Source organism: Aphelocoma coerulescens, chromosome 5 (genome assembly GCF_041296385.1).
Source record: "Aphelocoma coerulescens isolate FSJ_1873_10779 chromosome 5, UR_Acoe_1.0, whole genome shotgun sequence".
NCBI classification, from domain to species: domain Eukaryota; kingdom Metazoa; phylum Chordata; class Aves; order Passeriformes; family Corvidae; genus Aphelocoma; species Aphelocoma coerulescens.
Window position 1 is genome coordinate 18,160,037 of NC_091019.1, and position 24,473 is coordinate 18,184,509.

General features: G+C 40.8%; 1 protein-coding gene across 1 annotated transcript; it reads right to left on the reverse strand.

The window, feature by feature from the left end:
• Positions 1-1,704: 1,704 nt before the first annotated feature.
• On the reverse strand, positions 1,705-24,157 carry HPS5 (HPS5 biogenesis of lysosomal organelles complex 2 subunit 2). Its single transcript, XM_069016897.1, has 23 exons — positions 24,133-24,157; positions 22,839-23,008; positions 22,315-22,425; positions 21,439-21,503; positions 20,622-20,814; positions 19,008-19,141; positions 18,210-18,425; positions 17,806-17,877; positions 17,466-17,554; positions 16,335-16,513; positions 15,951-16,109; positions 15,064-15,223; positions 12,934-13,057; positions 11,087-11,233; positions 10,499-10,573; positions 9,406-10,013; positions 8,187-8,310; positions 7,831-7,986; positions 7,166-7,285; positions 6,755-6,868; positions 6,330-6,436; positions 5,383-5,668; positions 1,705-4,933 (listed from the first exon to the last, which is right to left on the reverse strand). Exons 2-23 carry the CDS (start codon positions 22,944-22,946, stop codon positions 4,873-4,875), a joined length of 3,408 nt encoding a protein of 1,135 aa, XP_068872998.1. The 5' UTR covers positions 22,947-23,008; positions 24,133-24,157; the 3' UTR covers positions 1,705-4,872.
• Between the last annotated feature and the right edge of the window lie 316 nt (positions 24,158-24,473).

Consider the following 24,473-nt stretch of genomic DNA (forward strand, 5'->3'; position numbering starts at 1 on the left):
TCTGCCAGTGTAAACAATTCACTGATGGATCTGCAGGGCAAAGGCTTGAGCTGAGAGAGGTGCAATAAAGCTAATAAAGTGTCAACAGTAACTTACGTCCTTGGGTGTCACTGGACTTCAGTCAAAAAATTCAGCTTAAGGGGAAGAGACATTTTCCACAGACAGGCCTGGAGCAGCAGGACAGATACTCTGTAGTGTGATGTATCTCAGAATGGAACAATTTGCAACAAGAATCTAAATCCTAACCTGATAGACAAGGAAACCTTGCAAAAAGCAGGGAGCAGATACAGATTTTTGTCCCCTGACACACCTGAACCTGATACTTCACAGTGTAACAACTCAGCTACTGCAGGGACTGGAATGCACCTCTGTTCACATCCTGATGACCTACATCCTTGCAGCATATGGCAGTGCAAGTGCCTTCTCTGCTGGCAGCAAGTAGCCCTGTCACATTTTTGGGTTTTAAAAATCTGGAAAATTGCTCCTTAAGTTGGGGTACAGGCACGTGGCACTTTGCCCAGGGACTTAAAATGAAGCATTGCCTTCAAAACTGACCTAAGAACTTTTTCCCTACAAGAGCTCAGACACTTTGGACCATAGAGGATATTTTGAGTCTTACATTGTTTCACATTCTCTCAAAACCAACATTTTCTGCAAAACATGAGGATAATTGCAAGAAGGCAGGTGCTGGAGGGATTCTTTAGACGATCTCAGAACGCATCCCCTTGTGTCCAGCAAGGACAGCAGCAGCGACAACAACACTGGAGCTCCCGATGGAACTGAGATAAAGCTGCAGCTTGGGGTTCCAGCAGGGAAGAGCCTGAGCCCTGCTTTCCAGTATCCTCTTGGCCTGCACCTCCAGGTCACGACCCTTGGCTCACAGAAATGAGCTGCAGCCAGAACTGCTGCTTTCGCAACAGAAAGAGGTAAAGCTGCCTCCGAGCATGGAGGAAGGTTTGGACAGAGTATTTCTTCCCAGCCTGGCAATAAAACACTGGCAGCATGTGCAAATTGGGAAACAACACATAGAGACCATTTTCTGGGTTTGTACACTCTGATGCAATTAAGATAAAAAGCAACGTTCCACAAACATTCCACAATTTTGCAATCTAAGAAAGACTGAGAAAGGGGATGAGGTGAATTCCCAGCTCAGGCACAGTAATAGTTGCTGTTATTTCTTAATCTGGGAAAGAACAGTGCCTTATTTATGTGTGCAGTAATTAATTTCAGGAGTTTTGCCAAGTATGGAGTATATGCTAACACTGACTTTGGACTTATAGACATATGTCTATGATTGTAAACTTGTCTCCTTTCAAGAAGCAGAGTGAAAATGCAGATATTTATCAGAAGTAAAATTGATTTACCCATAGGTTTCTAATAGTGAAATAAATGTGAAATAATGTATGATGTTTTTTTCTTTAAAAAAAAAACCAACAAAACACCACCACCAGTTTCTATTTAAAGCTGCTCCAGGCTAAGCCCCCTTTATTCATCTCTGCTTTTCAAGGGTCTCTCCCAGCACCAGTCACCCACAAAAATGAAAGCCAGTGAGGCTGGCTCGAGCTGTGAGTGGTGTGTGCTTAGCTGGCTGACAGGAGCCTTGCTCTGTGCAACTGTGATTTCTGAATAGAAGACCCTCTCATTTTACAGTCCCTTCCCCTTACCCCTATGAGATGAAAACAAACTCATCCAGAACAGGAAACATTCATTTTCCAACTCTTCTTCAGAGAACAAACTCTCACTCTTTATTGACAGACAAGTTAGTTGAAATGATCAACACAATGTTAAACACAAGCTCACTTTAAACACAAAATCTGAACGCACACTCCGATTATGGTACCTGTGTGACCCTTCTGACCTGATTTTTTTTAAAGAAGGCTCTACCTGGAATTGTGATTTACTGTAAAAAAAACCAAAAAAACCCCCAAGCTGCAGTCAAAGTTAACCAAGTGTACAAAAGCCCCCCAGAAGTAAGAAAGAAACTGATGCATACACAAAAGATATCAAGTGAATAAAGTGGAACCATACAGAAATAAGCCAGGCACATTCTCAGAAATCCAGGAATTCCTCTGAGGAAGGCAAGGGGAGCACCCAGCTATACCACACACTGCATGAACCCGAGGCAGGTAACTGTGGCAGCCCCTGAGGCAGCAGCAGGCTCATCTGGCAGGGAAGAGAACAGGCACCAGTGCCATCTGGTAGGTGCCTGACTTCCATTCCCAGTCTTACTGCAGGAGCAGGGGGTATTCCTGATGGCACAGATCCTTCTATTTCCAATGGCAGAATCCAAACCCCAGAAGCTTGAAAGTTTTCTTTTTTAGAAATAGTTCTGTGTTGGCTTTTCCACAAGCAACACTGGATGAAAGCCTGCCACTCACTGTCTCCTGGAACTTCATTTCCTCTAGTGAAGTAACCGACCCTCCACACACAAGTTTTCTTGCAATCAAGATGAAATCATCTGCAGACTGCATCTCTCAAAAGGCTGAAAGTTGTACTAAGTCCTATTTTGATGAAAAGCATTATTTTGCAATACTTCAAGTGCTATAAGACTACATAAAAAGATTATAAAACAGTACTTTTGCATCACTTTACAACAAAATTATCAATTTTAATTAAATTTAGTTCCAATAAATGCATTACTTTATTTAAATTACATTTGTGAAAACTAAATATTGACCAGACACTGTGGCCTTCTGCTTAAAATGTGAGTCGGACAGTGAAGAGGGTCAAAACTAGAAGCTTAAAAAGAAACTTGTTCATACATGTATTAAACACAGGAAGAGTGCCAGTACAAAGCATAGTTCTGTAAATGAGATATAAAATCCAAGGGATTTTGTGAATCTTTATATTCACTGGCTGAATATGTAAAAAGACTTCTTTCTTGACAGCATCCATCTAAAAACACTTATGTAAATCTTCAGCTTTTAAAAATATTATTGTAATAAGTCCTCTCACTTTCCAAAATGTCAGAATTAATTATGGAATTACCGAAGCTGACCTGGGCTTCAGTAAAATCTTTTGATAGTGTTTCTCACAATGTTCTCCTGGAGAAATGGGCTGCTCATGGCTTGGACATGTGCACTGTTCACCAAGCAAAAAACTGGCTGGATGATCAGGCCAGACAGTGGTGGAAAACGGAGTTAAATCCAGCTGGTGGCCAACCCCAAGTGCTGTTCCCCAGGCAACAGTGATGACCCAGTACTGTTTAAGCTCTTTACCAGAGATCTGGATGAGGGGATGGAGGGCACCCTCAGTCAGTTTGCAGGTGACACCAGCCTGGGTGGGAGTGTTGATCTGCTGGAGGGCAGGAAGGCTCTGCAGAGGGATCTGGACAGGCCGGATCCATGGCTGAGGCCGATGGTGTGAGGTTCAACAAGGCCAAGTGAGTGGTTCTGTCCTTGGGTCACAACAACCCCAGACAGTGCCACGGGCTGGGGCAGAGGGGCTGGGAAGCTGCCCAGGGGAAAAGGAGCTGGGGGTGCTGGTGACAGCAGCTGAACATGAGCCAGCAGTGCCCAGGTGGCCAAGAGGGCCAAGGGCATCCTGGCCTGGATCAGCAATCATGTGGCCAGCAGGACCAGGGAGGGATTGTCCACATGTACTCAGCACTGGTGAGGCCACACCTCGAGTGCTGTGTCCAGTTCTGGACCCCTCACAACAAGAGGGAAATGGAGGATGTGGAGCAAGTCCAGAGAAGGGAAATGAAGCTGAGGAAGAGTCTGGAGCACAAGTCCTGTGAGGAGCGGCTGAGGGAGTTGCAAGCATTTAGCCTGGAGAAAAGGAGGCTCAGGGGAGACCTTATCACTCTCTACAGCTGCCTGAAAGGAAGCTGTAGCCAGGTGGGGGTGGGTTTCTTTTCCCAAGTAACAAGGGATAGGACAAGAAGAAATGGCCTCAAGTTGCTCCAGGAGACATTTTGATTTGATATTAGGAAACATTTCTTCACAGAAAGGGCTGTCCAGCACTGAAACAAGCTGTCCAGGGAAGTGGTGGAGTCACCATCCCTGGAGGCATTTAAAAGCCATGTAGATGTGGCACTTTGGGACATGGTTGAGTGGTGGATTTGGCAGTGCTAGGCTAATGGTTGGAGGGTTGGATCTTCTGGGTCTTTTGCTACTTAAATGACCGATTCTAATCCCACTGTCCTGAGGTTTGCTGAAATATCATAACTGATGTCTACGGTCACATTGCACAAACAGGTATGGGCAATTTAGAAATACTGAAATACTGTGCTTGTAGTTTAGCAGCAAGTTCATTTAAGAGTTTGTCTGTTAGTCAGCATTTTTAACCGTAAATCCACTACTTAAAAACATATCCCTCCCATTTTAAGACTTGGCTTTGTTAATGTATTTCAATTAGGCAAAACCTATCCATATAATTTAAGAGGGGGGAAAAACCAAAGGGTACCATAGCAAACACTTCTAAAGCAACAGTAAAGGTAAATGTTATTTACAGGAAAGTCAAACAAGTATAGGCTTAGATACTTCCCAGGAATGGTTTCTCACGTTTGCAAACAAAGAAACAAAAAAATTGTATACACCATAATTTAATACTTAGGGGCTCATATCCCTAAACAAGTTATGGACTCAGAAAATAAATTCAGCAATTTTCATCTTGGAAATCTGTGAGCTTCATTTCAAGATAAATACTGGTTTGTTCTGATTTATGTTCTACAGTTCAAAACTCATCTCCAAAGGAATAAGAAAGAACTGCCACCAGTTCCAGGTCAGATACCTGCCAGATGGAGACTGGCTCAGTATAACTGAACTTTTAGACAGGAGTTTGCTATTTTTAAGGGCCTGTGAAATTTAAGAGGCACTTTAATATACAGTCAGAGTATAAAATGTTCCCAGAGTTTTCCCAAGTTGTTGTCTATGCTTGCTGAGACCACAAAAACCGGTCACACCTTTCCAACATGGACTGAATCAGCGCCCTGAAATTAAAGCAAAGGGAAAAAAATAAAGGTCAAACAGTAAAAAAGCTAACAACAGAAAGAACAACTGAGTTTTGGTTTGCTTTTTAAAGAAAAATTTGTAAAAAACATGATTGCATTTTCAAAGTAACATCCTGACATCACTGTTCACACCACTGGAAGAAACAGGAGAGATCAGTCTGTACAAGTCTCAGCAGGACAGATCTCTTTCAGAGAATCTCCCACATGTACATCTTTAATGTATGATTTCCTGCTTACTCATTGTCAATTTTAAAATGCCTAAACTGCAAAACACATAGTTCTTAAATAATAGGAAAGCTTTCAGCAGAATCTAAAACCCAAGGTAAAAACGTGAAACACTTTATCTTCTTTTTAACTGAAAAGGAAGTTTAAAGCACCAAGGAGATCCAAAAAGAATAGTGTGGATCTTCTGCTGACACATCTCTTACCTCTGCCTTTTCTCAGCAACTCTCAGTATCTCACAGACACCAGTAAATCTCTCAGACAGTTCTAGTGTCAAGCCACACTCCTGCAAGAGAGGCAAGGCACGATTCGGGCCGATGGCCTTGGCCAGCAATAAGGCGACATTTTCCACAGTGATGCAGTCTGGGCAGCTGGGGCCTCCATTGCTGACAGCATTCCCATTCTGTGGGCCTTGGTGGTGGAAAGCTGGGCTGTGATTCTGTGCAAGATGCAGAAGAAATTTCCATTCTTCTATGGTCTCTGGGATGGAACCTAGAAGGAACATTTGTAAAACAAATTATTTTAAGTCTGCTTTTTAAACTGTATCTGTAGTTAAAAGGGAAGCTAGCTGTTCTGTCTTACTCTGAAGATTCTAGGAAACCAAGCATTATCAACAAGCAAATTGTGCACACAAAAGTACTGCCCTGACTGACCCAGTGTAAAGATTTAGTGGTGAACACACGTAGCTTCACAATAGTTCAGTATTCAAGGCTTTGGATTAAGTCAAGAGATAAACTTTTGTCCATCTTAGGGCTGGAGTGAATTTTCTTCTAAGTTCTGCCTTGTGGTACAATGCTTTGCTCACCCTAACTCTGAGTGTGTGCACATGTAGTGGGGGAGTTTCGTGCTGTGCAGGGAGGCTTTCTATTCCTCTGTCTACAACACTAAGTTTAGCTTCTACTCCCAATTGATAAACAAATCAAGATTCTTCAACTTTTAAGAATTTTCTAGCACAACTGATTTCCCAAAGCACAGCATGAAGATGCAGGAGTATAATGCCCATCTATGTGTTTCCAATATGCTGTACTACACACAGCTAGGGCTACAAAAACACTTCAAAAAATAAAAGTTCAACTCAGCTTTGGGCAAATCACTATATAAGAGCAGTTCCTACATTACAGAAGTATGTTTACACAGCTTAAGAACTACTAACCATCTTCTCCATTCAACAGGCTCAAATCATCCAAATGAACAATACTAGTAAAGGCTTCTCTTCTTCTATCCAGCTCCAGACAGAGAAAAAGATATCCAGGCCAAAATCTTGAATAAGAGAGTAAAGATTTCCAGGAATCAAATACTCAGTTCAAACCAAAGTCAAGAACAATTACATGCTCATATAAGTATCAGTGAAGACAAAAGCAACTAAATTTAATGAATGTCAGAAATAGAGTAGGGACATGAGGAATACCTCCCATTTGGTACATTAAATTGGACATTCAATATTCTTCCTCAAAAAAGGAGAAGTTTTTAAATAAACCCTGTCCAAACAAGAAGCAGATACAAATGAAAATTACCTATCTTCTCAGGGTCAGAATACCCACTAACCAGGTATCAAGAATTACCAAGTTTTCTCCTTACCCATGTGATTTACAGATGTCAGCCATCTTCTCCTTCATAACAAAATCAGCTGGGAGTTTAATCAAGAGCAGAATGAGCTGGCTGTAGCCCCAAGTAAACAAATGCGATCGTGGCCTAGAAGATGAGAAATTCAGTTTTAAAGCATTATTAATTTTCTTCAGAACATCATGGCAGATTTATGTAATGAGAGGAGGAAAAATGAATGAAACACCATGTGCAGTCTCAGTAGAGCAGTCACTCTGGAAGGCATTACAGACAACAAGTTATTCAATCCTTTGGTTGTTTCTGCTGGACTCTGCAAAATGCTCCACAAGGAGTCAGTGATCCAAACTGTCACACAAAATCTAACCCAAAAGCAGACCTGTTAAATCTTTCTGCTGCACTCAGGACCTCAGGTGAAACCCACTTTACCTGGGATTTCCTTCCTCATCCACAGTGTTTGCCCGTTGTGGAGCATCATGAGAAACTGCCAAGCACAACCAGTCCAACCGTACAGACTCCGGCTGCAGAAGAGACCTAAGGAGAAATGGCCTGGAAAACAAAGTAGACATTAAAAAAAAAATCCTAAACCCTACCAGTTTTAAACATACCAGATATGAAGCAGCAGAGATTGTGTGTGGACAAATTAACAAAAAAAAGGGGGGGATGTAAAATTAAATGTGGAAAAGCCTAAAATTATTTGTCTCCAGAAATTGAGGAAAAAATCAAGTTTGCAGGCTGTGTTCCCCCAGATTTGGTTTGGGTTTTTTTGTTTGGTTTGCTTGGGTTTTTTTTTTAATGCCATCTAACCCTCATACACTGAACTGCAGACACAGGAACAAAAAAAGTCAATTCCATGAAAAGTATTATTTAGGAAAACCCTTTTAAAACTAGAATCTAACCTAAAAAAACCTCCAGTCCAAGACCAACTAAAACTGGCAGAATTACTTGGAACCTAATGCTAAAGAACATCAAGCAGACAGGTACAGAAACACTAAAAAATGTCCCCAAAAGCCAAAACAAAAAAAGGAAAGCACTCCACACAGCTATATGATGAAAAGAGCAGACAGATGAAAAGGATTCTACACTCCCCTTACCTTTTATCCTCTGGCTTTGATTTCACCAGACTATCTAAATATGCTAAGAAGTGAGCTGGATCATTCCTGCAAAGCTGTTTAATATCAGAAGGCAAAATAGAGGGGTGGAATTTGATCAAGGGCCGAAGAGCTGTTTCCCCAAACTTTTCATAAAGCCTGGAGAAAGAGAGAGAACAAAAAATATTTTCAGTACCAAACGGCAAAAAAATTTTTTTCAAGATCTCTTGCAAGTTCAAGATAGTACTGGAAGGTGATCTCTCTAAGAGATTCCAGAAATCTTCATGACATGGTAAGTGAAGCAATTCCTGCCAGGAAGTTAACAATGCTGAAGAGAAAAAGAGGATTTGGGTACAAACCTTTGAGCATGTGCCAGCAACAGTGGGCTGTCATCCCATGGCCCCAGGTCATGCAGCAGCTTCAGTATTTTCAACATATCTTCACTTTCCATTGCTAAAGCCACTGGACTGTGACAAGTTAGCTCTGAAAAAAAAAACAAAATATGGGCAAGTTTTTTTCCTTAACACACCCTGCCTATCCTTTTGTCCTCTGCTCAGCAACAGCTATCACTGTTTCCATGGAAGTTCAACACCCACCTCAATCCTGATGAAATGCAGGTACTAACCTACAGGCACAAGTGCAGTCCAACTAAGGACAAACTGGGAATGCATATACTACTGTCACTTTGAGGGCTCTCAGAATCCAAACACTGTGAAGAGGTTCCCAGAAACACAAACACCAGGCACCAATCCTCAAAGCAAGATTCTGTTGTTTAACTGCTCTCTGTTGGAGCAGAAGCCATGCTAAGGCTTTAATTCACTCTTAAATACATAAGGCAGAAGCTGAGTGTTCTGTTTTCCAATATCATCACAAAGCTTTGGTTCAAAAAGTATTTCTGTGGAACAGGGAAGCATGAAGTGATCGCAAGCCACTCATATGTATGGAACCATCTACTCCATTCAGTTTTGTTTCATATTAACCACATTCCTTTACAAGTTGAATCTACCAGTGCAAATGCTGATGCCCCTCCCTTCCCTTCTGCCTTCTTTCTACAGACTTGTGGTTCTAATTATGATGCTTTTGCTCTTAGAAGCACATATGTTTGTTTGTAAAGAGACTGGGATCACTACAGTGTTCAATCAACAAGGTCCACACAAATTAACAGGTTCGAAGTTGCAAAGGGGGGAGAGATCAATCTCTCCAAGGAGCCAGTAGTTCTTTTTTTTTAAGAAATCACAGGTTATTCTGCGTTGAAAGGGACCCACAAGGATCATCAAGTCCAACTCTTCAGTGAATGGTCCATACAGGGCTTGAACCCACAATGCTGGCATTATTAGCACCATGTTCTAACCAACTGAGCTAAGTTCTTCCTAAGGGAAGTATAGGGGGGAAAACCAATCAAACAACCCAAAACCAGAACAAAAACTCCCACACACCAAGCATCCTCCCCTTGCTACACTACACTGGCAGAAGGAAAATCTGCAGACACAATTTTGAGTGTCTTCAAGGTTTTTTCTTCCTTTTCTCCCAAAGAGTCTTATTTTCAGTTTAAGAAGTAATACAACGTTCAATATTTACCTTTCAATCCTGCAATGTACGTTTCCCACACATTAGGGCTGGTGGCACACGTGGTTATAATACACTGCTTTACTCTCTTTAAATCCAAAAGGAAGAAGTAGCTTTGCATAAACCTACAAGCCAAGGTCCCTGAAGCTGCTGGTGGCAGACTTCCCTCAGAGCTCTCCTCAGCCTCACCACTCCCACAAGAAAAGACACACAGCTCAAAGCACAGAGTTGTGAGCTCCACGAGATCCTTCAGAACATCCGGTTCGATGACACACAGAGGAGACACCTGAAAGCTGCAGCCTGGAGGCTCCCTCCAATCAGTACCATTTTCACACATGGTTTTGCTTGCACAGGTTTCATCAGTATTTTTCTTCTCAATGCAGTCTTCCAAAACACCACTCTGTTCCTTGTCTACTGCGTGTCTGCCAGCTGGAGCCACTTGCAGGTTTTCCTGCAGGACTGCCCTCTGTTCTTCAGCACACAGAGTCTTGCTTTTCTTAACAGCCAAAGCAGAATGCTCCTTGCTGCTGAATTTTTCTTCTAGATAGACAAGCCATTCCTGTAAGACCCTTCTCATACACTGAGGTTCTAATAAAACCAGGGGATCCTGGAGCTTGGCTCTGCAGCATTTAAAAGAAGTTTGCTAAGTTTAACAGTTTTAAGATGCCACAAGTGAAGTTTCAAATCTGCTTTGTGTAACTATAGTCCTACACTTGACTTAGAGTCATTTGCTGGCTTTTTTGTGATTTTGAGTGCATCAAACAGAATTTAGGTTACTTCACACTGTCTACATTTGTCCTCAGTACATTTTGAGCTCCCCAGGATTTCTTTCAGAATGAATTTTTGTTTGCAATTTTGGTTTTTTAACTATGCTTCTAATTAAGCCAAAGGGATATGGCTGGAGGAGCTTTTAGTGGGTTTTGCTTGATTTTAAAAAGGGGAATCCAATAATTCACCAAATGAGATCCTCTCCGATTATGTTAATAGACATTTACAGCATCACTCTTACATACACATAATGAATGAAAAAAAAAAATTTAAAAACCCAGTAACTTTTTCTGCCAAAGCCCAATGTACCTATACAGTAAAAAGCTTCTCTGCTTACATAGCTTCTGCTGTTGCAGCTTTGAGATCTCTCAGACAGTCCTCCTCAGGAAGCTGGCAGTTCTGGGGTTCTGACCTAGAAAAACACAATTATTTGAGTCTTATATGAAGTATTAACTTCAATAACTTAAGTGAGGATTTCCTGACAAATTTCCTCAACAACACTAATTCCTTTATTAAATACAAAGCTTTCATTCATAAGAAGGAACAGCTCAGCAGAAATTATGAATAAATCTGGCATGAAGGGCAACAGATAATACTATTTCTGTGGCCTTCTATAATGGCTCTACTCCAGCTACAGTTCTGCAGGTACTGAACAAAAAAAAAAAGTACCATACTACTGTATGAAAGTCAGTCCAAAATGGGAAATTAGCACTGGAATATGAAATTACTTAGCTTTCTGTTCATTGCCTTATCAGCGCTAAGAAAGGAGTTGGGAGAACCAGTGAAACCCACCACAGGAATGAAGGCAGCTGGAAAAACCTAATGCCAAGTTCCTCATTTTGCATGAAAGAGTTTCTCCTCTAGGTTGCTATCCTCGGGACATCCAGAAAATATAATTGCTAAGAAAATGTGATTTGGCACTCACTCTTTTTCTTCCTGGGGAGATGCTACTGGATTAACAGTTAACTCTGACAGCTGCTCATCATCCTTTGCTTCATGCTTCCCTCTAGATTCAGGACTTATGTGAAGTGTGCCAATCTTTTCCGTGGTTTTGCGTACAAAGCTGGAAACACTGGGAATCACAAATTCCAACGTTTAAAATCAAAAGTTCAAAAGTGATCAAACCAAGCACTTTTTCACTCAAACTGTCATTTCAGAGACTTTATAATCTGAAGAACTCTTAAGAAAAGGATGAGAGCAGTGATGACCAACAGGAGCAAAACTTAGAACCTGCTCAAAATTCATACTTCAGTCATGGTGCATACTTCGAGCACAGAATAGAAACCTGAAGTATTTAACACCCCTGCTGGAGAAACAGGATCACATACCAACACTAGATACAGATTTTGACACGTATTTGTATGCAAGTAAGTGCAGATTGGCTACACTGTATTTTAAAGCTTTTAGACATAAAGCATCTTCAGGAAATTATGTCCCTCCTGGTGGTAAGAAACCACTTTACAATGTTTCACATTAATTCTTCAGATTACAAAGCTCACCAAAGATGTCCTTTTCACTCAGCAGTCCCTATTCCTTCAGGTATTTTACTGAAGAGGAAGCTCAATGAACATACCAGAACTCAATTATTTCTACCACTGCCACGAAGAGAACTATGTCAACAAGATTTGAACACAAAAATACGCTTTCTGCTCCAGAACCAAAAGAAAACAAAGCCCAAAACCCCAATCCAGCATCTTTTACTATAACAAGGTATAGCAAAAGTTGAAAGGTGGCTGCAGAAAGCAGAAAGGATTCAAATTTAGCAAAACAGTTGGACTTTAATGTATAGAAGGATTAAAGCTGAACTTTTAAAAACTAACCGTAAATATGATAGTATTTTATTCAATGATTACTTGCATGCAGTGAATACTTGAAAACTTAGCTTTCAATATTAGCAGAAACACTTATTACTGTAAAATCCTAAAGGCTGCTTACAGTTTAGAAAGAACTCAAAAAGTCGCATGTACTTCTGATGTTTATTCTGAGATTCTCACACTGCTGATAGCAGCTACAATTCTTTGTTGGAGGTCACAATTTACATACTGAAGTGATTAAAGGAAGGCTATACAATTTTTCAGACCACTGCTGGGCCAGAGACATTTTAGCTAAGTAATTAACATACAGCACTTCCATAAAAACCTTATGTATTTAACACTATCTCCTTTATATTTGTACACCCACCCGCTCATCCCCCACTTTTTTTTAAAAAAGTTTTAAACTACCAATGTGATTTATACAAAAAATGGACACAGATCTAATTGCACCAGGTATAGGCTACCATTATTCCACAAATATCTGTGAAATTGTTTTGATTCACTGAAAAGTTCATGTGGGGATAGGACAGACCACTTTGAAAGTATGTTTTAGCAATATCTATCTGCTTTGAATATTTTAATGTTTGTCCCCAAGCAACATAAGGCAGCCTTCCCTCTAAGTTCCAGAAAGGCAAAATCCCAAAATAATATTCAGTAAGTTTCCTTTGAAAACGAACCACAACCACAGTTTACAGGATAACAGTAAACATTCTTAGACATTTAACAATTATTAACTGTTGAAAAACTGAGGTTGAAGTCTTGGCTCCACTGAAGTTACCAGCAGCTCTTTATATCTTCACTGGAGCCAAAATAAAGATTTAAACTGCCTGGCAAACCTGACTGCATTTCTGGTTCTATGTTTGCAGAGCGGAGTATGAACTAAACCACACAATGCTACAAATTCTGGGAACAGAAGAGGAAAGATGTAATGGATGAGTGAACCTGCTGCATGTTTTACCTTTCTTTGACAGCTTGGAGAGAGACGAGAGGAGATGGGGAACGGAATGACAAAGGAATATTGAATGGGAGAAATGTCTCATTCCGGTCAGCCTCAACCACCACAGATGCATGAGATACGTTCTCTGACAAATGGAATTGAAATAAAAAGTCATGAAACAGTGGCCTGGCAAAAAAATGGAATAGTGAAATGAACTGCAAGTCACTAATTCATTAATGGATAACCTGCCCACCACATTTTCCTTTTTAAGGCTCAAGAATGCATGGAGCCAGGTTTCAAGGGCCATTTTACTACTGACTTTGAACCTAGTAAGTCTGCTTTATTAATAATGCTTTGGCTCTGTAGCAAGGCAAATAATGATCAACAACAGTATGAAAATGACCTTTTAAAAGTAGACTTACAGTCCATTTAGGGAACAAAATCTTGATTTAATCCACTGAGTTATTTATACATCTAGGAAAATTAAGTACTGTAACATATATCAATTCACATGTGAACAGAGACACACAAGCCATGATCAGTGTATAAATCACCCTCTCATTTGAATGGACTTAGATTTTTAAGTGAACCCACAGCTCTCTGGCATTCGCTAAGAATCACAGGAAATACAGAGTCACGGAATATTTCCTTTTCTCTCCTATATCCCTAACAGTATCTACAATGTGTTTTGCTTAATCATTTCCTGGTACAGACACACACTGTATCTTTAAGTGATGGCAACAAGAAAAAAGGGATCATTTTAAGCTAGGATGACACTGCACTTTGCAACAGTCAGCAGTAACCACAGCATTAAGAGGAAAAGATCCTGTGCTGTTACAGAAAATCTACCATCAGAATCCCTCTTGACAGTGCCTAAAGGTCACAACTGACCTTACAACTGGTTGTAAATAAGGCTGCTTTTGTTCATTATGCAGACTAGAAACCTAAAATCTCATTACATCTTATGTCATTGTGAGCAGGGAAACACTAAGTCCATTTCTTTCAAATACCAAATCAAGTACTCGTGCTTCAATAAGCATCTGGAACTTCTCCACTTGGAAACAAACAGCAAATGTGTTATCTCTTGTGGAACACACAGAACTTTTCTATCTTCTGACATTCAAAAATTAAGTCACCTGAATTCTGATTTTTAGTGTTGGAAATGATACACTTCCAAGTCTCCTCACTTGTTTTTATGCTGATGTAGGTAAAGAGGCACGTGTACACCTAATTGCTACCAACAGCACATACCTTAGTCAGCAGGACCTCTCTACTGACAAGTAGGGGAGTAAATACCAATTTCTGCACTCTCCCTCCCCACTGTAGTGTTCTCCAAAGCATCCAAAGTCTCTCCACCCTCAATTGGCACCTACTCCTTGCAAAAACTAAGTAGTAGTCTTATTGGAAAGCCTCTCTACCATACCTAGAACTAAGCCAGCTCCTCATCATCCCAGGTTTCTGCATGCACTCCCAGTCCCAACAAGAGCAGAGAACAAGATCCATTACAATCTCAATCGATCTTAAGTCCAGTGACAGACATTTGTCAGGAAACAAAAAAGCTCCCTGGATGGGCTAAATGCTAGTTATTAACAATTCTAGCACCCCTACACTAATGTTTATATGTGTAAGAGATGATCCCCTGTACAAAGAAAACCCTGCAAGAAAGTTAAGAACATTTATCAGAATCCTTCTGCTTTCCCTGAAGAAATATAAGACAGAATCCAGATTAAGAAGTTCTTCTTTGAAAAAAAAATGACAAAAGGATATTGGCAGCAAATAAATCTTGTTCAAAGTTCAGTTGACACTGGCATAGACAGCTGAAGGAATCTTAGCATTAATGTTGGATTACAAGTGGAGGGAGGGAAACTGGAGTGGAGCCCTGGCTTGATAAAAGCCCTCAGAACCTTTTGTTCTGTTTCTCTGGGTTTTGTTTGCTTTTAAGCCTGGATTTCTGTGGAGCCAGCTTTTCACACCAGTGTTTCAGGAAGGATTTTGATTGGAAGGTGGGGTGACTGTTTCAATTGATCAAATTACAGGTATTAATAATTCATAACTCAATGGTGGAAAAGAAGAGCACAGAGCCAACCCAGTTGAATTCTTGTAGAATAAACAAACACATTCAACAAACATATTTTCATTGAGAAACATTACCAAGTTCCAGCTGCTCATCTTCATGGTGTGCAGGAAATTCTTTAAGTCTCTCATCTTCTGAGAACGTTTGACTGTGGAGGGAACATGAGTCTTCATCTGACTGACTGCCCCTTCGACTGATAACACGGTATATTCCAGAGTCTAAGACACTGAAGCTCTCCTGTCACACCAACAAGAGGAGTTAGACATTGTGGGAGTTGTACTTCCTTTGTTAAACTTTCTGCAATGAACACAACCAATTCTACCCACACAAATAACCTCACAGCATCTCATAATTCACTGCCTGGAAATCTCTTGTCTACCACATCAAGATGGTACTTACACTACTTGGCTTTTTGAACTTTCCTTTAAAACATTGTTAAAGTGAAAGCAGGAGCTGATATTCTATTAACTATGAAATATTTCCCCTTTCTTGAAAAGCAGCTCTATGTTTGTTAGAAATATGCTTTGATCTTTTTCCTTAGAGCTTTCTGCTTAAGCTTCTTAGAGTGAGACCATTTTCTAAATAGGGCTAAGATAATTCTGAGCACTCATTCATTTTCATCACATAAAACTAGAGTTATAATCAAGACTTTCTTTACTGAAGCATGGTAATACACTCAACTGAGCTGTGGAAAAAGCCATCTTCGTATCAATCTTTGTCCACACCTCAGACATTAGCTCAAAAATAACAAGGGAAAGAGGCAGAGGTCTGAGAGCTTACAGAATGCAAGTAGTGGTGTTTGTTTCATACCTCTTCACCCCACCTAGTTTTAGAATGCAGCATTATGAGCTGTTGTAGACAGGGTAGAAATGAAAGCCTCATCTTCCAAGTGAGCAACGAGGTGACTTTAAGCCATAAAGACAAAACCTGTAGATAACATTTTTGGCACTACCAATACACTTACATGAGATGAAATACTGCTCCTTCTACTGCTGCATGCAGAATCTAGAGGTTCCAACTTTGAAATCAGTTCTTCCAGTTGCACAGTGAGATCTTGCTGGGTTGAAGCATCCAGCTGAGACTTCAAGTGCTCCAGCTTGTCTAGAGGCAAATTTTTTCTTGCCTAAAAGCAGCCAGTGAAACAGATGTACTATTATTTCTAATGCACAGGTGAAAAGCAAAAGATGCCATATATGCAGGACGATTTTCATCCTTAAAGTATAATGCTGAGATGACTTTTTAAAAACACCAATAAAATGAATCTCAGTAACCATGAAACTAAATGGAAGGAGGGGACAGGAAAGACAGTGAAGTTGCATTGCACATTTACAGAGAGGTATTTACTTACTCTGCAAGAAATAACTGAATTTTGGAAGAGACAAGAGACCCTGGCAGCAAGGGTCCAGAACCCTCTTCTCATCAGACGCTCTATGCAGCGATCGACCAGCAGCATGGAGAGGTGCACAACTTTCCCATTTGTATGCAGACAGAACAACTCACTCTTGTGAACTGCGATATCCTGAATATCTGCAAAACCAGATGCACAGCAATACCTGAAGGACTCAAGTTGTTAATCAACATTCCTTTCTGTCCCTGAAGGATGGTGAAAACATACTCCCACCTGACTGCAAGTGGGTGCAAAGCACAAGCAGCATGGGGAAAACAAACACTGAGGAGTGCTGACCAAGCATCTAACCACTATAAAACACAGCATCAAAACTTTCCAGAGTTGCATGTCCAGAAACATTCAAAAAATACACTAAATTACCAAAAAGTTTCCTTTTGCTCTGAGGGGAGATGAAAAATTAAAGCCTGTTAAAGATGACCAATACCTAATTGTTACTTTTGAAACAGAAGGAAAATAGTGACTGGTAGAAAAACAGCTTTGGTCTTCCAGCAGTTTTCAAATGCAATAGTTATGCTGTATGCAAACACTTCACAACAAAGGTATTGCAAACTTAACACCAAAATGGGGAGAAGCAGAAAGACTGACTGACAGTAACTATTGTAGGATTCTGCTTATAACCATACACACATAACAGTTTATGAGGGTTCATTCATCTGCCAAATAAATATTCCCTGGATGCAATTTAGATAGGTTTTAGGAAAAAAACCCAGGTTTAAAGCTTTCAGCAGCCAGATTATCCTTCACAGAATACCTGATAATGAGCCTAAGTAAAGAGAAAAGAGGAAAGGACACTGCAGATTAACCACCTGTATTTTAACTATTGTATTTTATGTGTCACTCTACAGCACGTTGTTTTCAGATCTGGGGAAGGAAGGGCTGGCTGGAGGAGGCAGGGAGATGGTTAATATTCCAAGATATACCTGACATGTGACAAGGGAATTTTTTGATAAATGTTCTGCAGTCCAGCTGCAGAAATTGAGCTTGAAAAGGCTCCATGTAAGACAAGGACTTCAGGAATGACCAGTGTAACAGACAGTGTTACAAAGCAAAGTTTAAGAAACTTTAGTTTACCTTTCACTTCACTCCAGAGTAAGACTTGAACGCTCTGGGGAAGAAAAATAAAAATGCCTCTTTCTGTCCAGGTCACCACACAGTGCTCACTGCAAGCAAAGCAAACGTTAATGGAGCAACAGTCAATTGTGGTAAAATATAGGTAACATTTTTTAAAAATTGTAAAATATGCATGGATGGCATTGGCTCAAGTATAGTGAGTGAGACGTGAAACAGGTGTTTAGCATGATACTTGGGAGATTCTTACAGAAAAAAGCTGAACTTGTTAATATAAATGAGGAGAATATATAATTTTTTAAGCCTACTTTATTAACAGGAAGCTATGCTGTCAAATACTCACGTCAAATACAGCAGCTTGGGGAAAGATAAAGATTGTGGAGAGCAGCTGGAACCAGTATAATGAGGATCCTGCCTGCAAAATAAAATTATTATCAATTACAAGCATAACTACAATAACATCACTTTCTAGAATTCTTAATCCTGTAAATACACGGCTGGCTTAAATAAATATAGTGTCATGACAGCAGCATTCATTGTGCTCACACAGACACAGCTGCAGAATCAAGGCATTTTTGATAATTGCTGACTATACCTCTTAGAGGAGACTGTATTAAGATGACAACTAGGATTAACATTTGACTGCAGCAGGAGTTTATTTAGTCTTCTCAGCATTAATGCAGCTCTTCCTAGCTCATCTGGAAGTCCAAAAAAACCAAGTTTATCACTGATAACACATGTTTCTACCTGAGAGTAACAACAGGGAGAGGTGGTGACGAGAGCAGCTGCTTGAACTGATGTGTGCTTTGCACTTCCCCATCAAAGTTCACCTCCCACATCCTCGAGCCAGGTCGAGCACAGTATATTAATGGCTGCTGATTCCCACTGTTTTTTCCAACAGGAAAGAAACATGCTCCAAATTCTCCATCTCTCTCTTTATTTCCAATTTTCCAGAACTTCTCTCTAGCAGGGAAAAAAAATGTACTTGTTAAGTAAGGCAGCATTAATAAAGACTCTAATTAATTTTATGTTTTTCTTTAAGAATAAAAAATACTCAATCTCAGCTGCTGAATTGGTTTTGGTGCTTAAGAAAAAAAATCTGTAATGAATATTATAAAGCCTGCACAAAGTTTATACAAGACAGGGTGCAGAAATATTCATTAGTTGAAATGAACATTCAGATCAAAGGGGTTTTTTTTCAGCAGAACCAGTTGTTCAACCTGGTGATGGGAAGGTGTGAACATTCCCAGAAATCATTTCCAATCCCAAGAAAAATAAGACCGTGGTTATGAATAGTCAGCATGAATTTGTGAAAGGGAAATCATGTTAATAGCCCTCTACAACAGAATGACTGGCTGGGTAGTTGAGGGGACAACAGTGGACATTGTTTATCTTGACTTCAGTAAATTTTTTGACACTACCTCTGCCAACATCTTCAGAAACAGACTGAGGGAGCATGGACCAGGTAAAGAGACATTGATGCCATTTCAGAAACTGTGTGTGACCCTGTGAAGTCCAGTATCTCAGAAATAAAATAGAACTTGCCTCTCAGTATCACATAAATAAGTGCGGGTAAGTGAAGATATGAGCAGTCTTCCATCCAAGTAATCAAGCTGAACCACCCGAGAATCGACAGTGGTTATGATCTGGACAGGAAACATCACAAAAGTAGCAGCAGCCTACAGTTAAAAAAGAAAAAAAAAAAAAAGAAAACATGCTGGTCTCCAGTTCAAAGTAAAGACTGTTTCATTATGTTAAAATTGCAAAATTCAGAAAAGACTCATGTATGCTATGAATACACAGTGTAAGACACAGCAGTTCCTTTCTTCTCTGTTTTTATAAAGCAAGGCTTCAAGAAGAACAGAAATATAAATCCTCCTTTCCCAAAACCATTATTGAAGATTTAAGAAAAAAAAAATCATATCCCTGTAGCATCCTGATATTTTTTTATAAAGGGTGTTTTTTCTGTAAGATTAAGAGAGGTTTTATTCCTACTATTCCAAGCTTTGTGCTTTTTTTTCCAATTCTCCCCACAGGTACTTTGCACTAGCAGTTTTATGGAAACACACCTGAGAGATTAATTGATACAAAACCCAACTTCTGTTGGAATTAGGTTGTTCACATAAGCTCACCTTGTCTGTTACCCTGCCACAAATTATCCAAATACTACTTATCATACCAGTGTCTCAGTTTGCATGGGTGGATGAACAGTCTCAGATAGACTTATGAATAAGAAAACTCCTGGGAACTGCATTTAAATTTGCTGTCAGACAGTCACTATTTTTGCCAGCTTAGAGTTGTTTTCCCTTCTTAGGAATATGATTAAGTGCACTATCTGAGAAACCCAACAGTCCTGTTCCTTTAACAGGCATGAGCAGACACAGATTTCATGGGCCTTGCCCTTCTCTCCTCCCTCTTTTCCCACAGCTGACTTTTCCCCCCCTCTTTCTTTAAATGTAGTAATGGTCTTGCTACTTTTAAGTAAATTTTCCACCAAAATCTTCCATGAGGGCTAGAAAGAACCTGGAGGAACACAACTATTTCCAAGCTCTGCTCCTTTAATAGATTAAAAGGAGAAAGAAAGGACCCAGTAGTGATAAAACCTAAAGAACACTCAAGGGCTAGAAATCAGGCTGCTATCACTAACAGGTGTGTCCTTTGCACAAAATACGACAGATGTAGGCTCGATGACCACCTACAATTTATTTTATCTAATCCAGATGTTTAAGAATGAGAGCATTCAGACAATGCCAAGCAAAATCAGACTCTGGGACTGCTCTGTCAGACCAACAGCTGAACTGAGGACTAAAACAAACAGCTGAACCTGGGGCTGGAATCTAAGGAATCCAATAGGGTCAGAAACACCAAGACCCTTAACTTAGACACTTTTAAATTCCAAGAAACAGCACATTGATCAGTTTTTAACTCTGAACATTTGAAAACATTTTCATGTTGCATTACTAGGATAGATAGAAGAAGGATGGGGGAAGTTCATGGGTCAGGATTTCTCTTGTCTCAAGAGACTGGTTCTTCATCCCAACAGTTAAAGCTACCAGAACTTCATCAGCTGCCAACTGCTGCTCTCTTCCACTTCACTGAAACAAAGAAACTCCACACACTGCCCCCTGTGAATTCAGCTCAAAGTATGCAACATTTTACCTTCCCTTGTTTCGATGTGTTAATCTTGATGGCTGATACTTTTCCCACATGATCTCCTACAAAAACTCGAAGGGCAGCTGTATCCCAGCACAGAGCTGTGACTTTTCTGCCCTTATGCTCAGAGGAAACATAAATCCGTTCTGGCTTCCCACGACGTTCCTGATTCAGCTCCCAGACTACAACAAGGCCTTGGCTACAACAAGTTAAAAAGAGAATACAGTTTGAAAATAAGTCTTCTAATGTTTTATCAGTTGATAAAGATGTATTTTGCCAAAGAAAGAGGAGACCCAAGAGAAGCAGAACACCTCAGAGCTGGTTCTGTTTGAGGCTGCATGCTTTCAAGAAGCACCACACAATTCTGGAGAAGAGTAAGTGTTCTTCTTTGCACTACAGTGCACAAGCAGCTTTGTAAGGCTACTCTGACATTTATTGCAAATACCAGTGAAGATGTGGAAAAATATTTAAATGGATTTTAAGAAACATAAGTGGAATTAACTACCAATCTCACTCTACCACATTAATGAAAATTCTTCTTTTGATGCTGAAAGGTCTCAGAAAGACATTCATCAACATCATTTCACACATATGAGCTCTGCCATAGATGTTCTGTTGCAGAAATAATACTTAATCTAGAACAATTATTCCAGAAAAAAAGAAGTTAAGCAAACTGTCTGTGCAAAGAATTATCCTTTAGTGGCCTCTACCACTTAATCTGGTAGGTTAACTCTCCAAGTTCCCAGCAGCTGTCCAAGTCTGAAACTTAAAAGCTTCTTAAAAATATTTATCCAGTGCTCAAGTTTGTGAGTACACCACTCACCTGGTGGCAACAGCAACATAGTCCTCATCATGCAAGCAACAAGCCACCCGGGAAATGGCACCTTCCTGAAAGCAAGCACAGCAGTAAGAGCAGGTAAAAGTTGTTCCTGTACTGCCTCTACCACTGTGCAGCTTTTAAGATATAAAGCAAATTCATGTCAACAGATGCTACCACTCTGTTGTGATGTAGTTGGTTTTACTGTTTCTGTACTGTACTCCAAGATGCAGCTGACAGCAACATGACATCAAGAGCAAGGACTGCAGTGCATTCTCTGATTTGGAACACACAGAAATCAGTCTCCTGTCCTCACACCCTTAGAAGTTGTTTTGCCAGAATTAAGTGAGATGCCCCCAACCTTAAAACTGGCTGCATTCATGCTACACTGGAAGCAGCAGTGGCTCCCAGGAAACAATACCTGGCTGTACAAATAACAATCCCTGTTTCATGGTCTCTTCCAGCAAAAGCAAGTCAGCCTATCTTTTCTTCACTTATCCAGGTATGTCACAGTTTGGGCATTCAAACACTGGGAGTTATCTGCTTGTGAGTTGCTCTGGTTTCATATTTAAAATTTTCTTCTAATTCTTAAATATTCAGGTGACTGCATTGCTGCTGTTAAAAGTAAGAATTTGAAAAACAAAGGTCTAAGACTCTGAAATAATTTTTTTTACACCTTATGAAATCTATTATACCACACACTCTGAGGATACACTTCAGAACCATAATCTATTTTAAACACAGCAGCCCAAAAGCTCACCTTCTTTGGACAATTCAGTAAGTTGAAGATGCCTGTTGACTCTTAATAAACATTAACATGAAATAGTGTCTCTTTCCCAGCCCCGTTTTCAGAAACTTTCATTTAGCATTCTTTACCCTTACCTTGTGAGTGAGAAAGAGTCTTTGCTTCCAACCATCCTTCTGGATAAGGTTCAGTCCTCCTCCTGAGCTGCCTAAAGCCAGCCATCTCTTCGACACATCTATACACGTGCACTGAAGGAAAAAACACCATAATGCATAACCTGGTAAGTTCTGATCACAGCATTTTTTTCTTGCATTATCATGTGGGGTTTTTTTAAAGGATTCATTGTTTGCCAGCTGTGTGTATCACTCCTGAACCACTGGCAGGTTATTAAAGAGCACACTTTACAACTGGAGCAAACAGTGTAAGCAGTGCCAAGCCGTGTTATGTACCCACAGCTGCATTAAAGAAACACACACAGAGTAACAGGGTCCTTTATCTTCACTCTTTCTTCCCAGAGTACTCCCCCCCATAAGACAGCATGCACACACCCAAAACGAATTAGATTAATCCTATGGCTTAATGATATAATTAACCAAATGGAGTCATTACTTCAATTTAAAAAAATTAAAAAACCAAAAGAAGCCAAACACCACAAACTCACCTTAAGACGACTGGAATCCAGCCTGAGTGCAGAAAGCAATGGATCCAAGCACTCCAGCTCTGCCAAGACATGGTTGTAAGAGTCTGGAATTACTGGCACAGAGGCCATGGATGCACACGACTAGTGCTGCTCACTCATGGGTACGTTACAGCTTCAGCTTTTGGCTGTACCTGCCCAAAATAAAGATCTTGATTAATTTACTTTTTAGTATTATAGCAGGTTTTCTGTGCTTAAAGAAACACCAAATGCTTTCCTACTCAAAAAGCATCAGGTTTCAGTTTGCCAAGGGCTGCAAAATTAGACCTTTGCTTCATTTATGAGAAGCTTTTGTTCATTTCGGAAAACTTAAACTATCAAATATCCCACCTGGAAATACTTAAACTGTAGTTATATTTATATCTGTCTGTGAAACACGTTACATCCACCTATGGGAAAAGTCTTATTTTATAGAAAAGTGCGCTTTTCCCCGCAGCATGCACCCTTGATTTGAAACTAACCTTCTCCAGGAAAACATTTAGCATTGCCACTTTTACCTACATCACATTCTCCCCCAAAACTAAGTTTAAGGACTATTATCCTCAAGTTATGCCAAATTTAGAATTAGCTGTAACTATGCATTTTGATACAACTATAAGCACTATCATTTCCACAGTACCTCTTTTCCAGCATACAAGAGATAACACAGAGTGAAAACCAAGTATTAAATAACCGTCGAAAATCACAACCTCATATTTTTCCTTAAGCAGCACATACTTTATAATAATTTCTTGTTGAGTTTAAAGTTTAAACCTGTACATTGCTTAACAAAACCCCAAACCTATCACACTGCACAGTCAAGTCCCGGAATTTCTAAGTAACCTTTAGTATGCGATCACATAAATTAAGGAACTCCCTCCCAGAAAAGCCGTCATGTGGAAATTTACATTTCCCCAAAAAAGTGAGCACTCACTCTCACCAGGCACTTGGAAAAGGGAAGAGGCACATTTAGCCAACGAAACTGAAAGTTGCTTCTTCAAAATTCTCAAAACATCTTAAAAACCTTAATGGCCACTTCCACCCTCCCCACTCTCTGCCCCATCCCGCTGTGGCCCTGAGCTGCCGGCTGGGGCTGAACTGTACAGGGAGTAAGGAGAAGCACCGCAAAGGGCAGAAGAAACCCCCCCCAAACCAGTTCAGAAACCGCAGGCAGGGCAGGGGGCGAGAGCCGAGTCCCGATGGGGCATAGCCGCCAGCCTGGGGAAGCCCTACGGCCAGGAAACACCTCCTGCTCCCGCTCCCGGTCCCGGTCCCTCACCTCGCTCCCGCTCCCGGTCCCTCACCTCGCTCCCTCACCTCGCTCCCGCTCCCGCTCCCGCTCCCTCACCTCCCTCTCTCTCCCGGTGCCGCTCACGCCCCCGCCTCCAAACAGCGCGGTCACGTGACCCGCGCGGGGGCGGGGCAGGGGCGCGCGCCCGCTCCGCATCTCGCGCCGCCCGTGCGGGAGGAGGAGGAAGAGGAGGGGAGGAGGAGGGGAGGAGGAGGAGGAGGAGGGGGAGGAAGCCGCGTCACGCGCGCGCACGCTCCCGCCCGCCCCTGCCCCCCGGGCCACGTGACGCCGTGACGCGCGCGGCGCCCCCTCCCTCCCGGCGCGCGGGC

What these genes read in the sequence shown, in the direction of transcription:
- HPS5 (XM_069016897.1), bottom strand. Translation starts at nt 22,946, where the DNA reads ATGGCCTCTGTGCCAGTAATTCCAGACTCTTACAACCATGTCTTGGCA. An exon ending in ACACATCGAAACAAGGGAAG is followed by an intron (nt 19,142 to 20,621) that starts GTAAAATGTTGC and finishes TTTTAACTGTAG; the next exon opens with GCTGCTGCTACTTTTGTGAT. An exon ending in TCAAAGCCAGAGGATAAAAG is followed by an intron (nt 7,286 to 7,830) that starts GTAAGGGGAGTG and finishes TTTGTTTTCCAG; the next exon opens with GCCATTTCTCCTTAGGTCTC.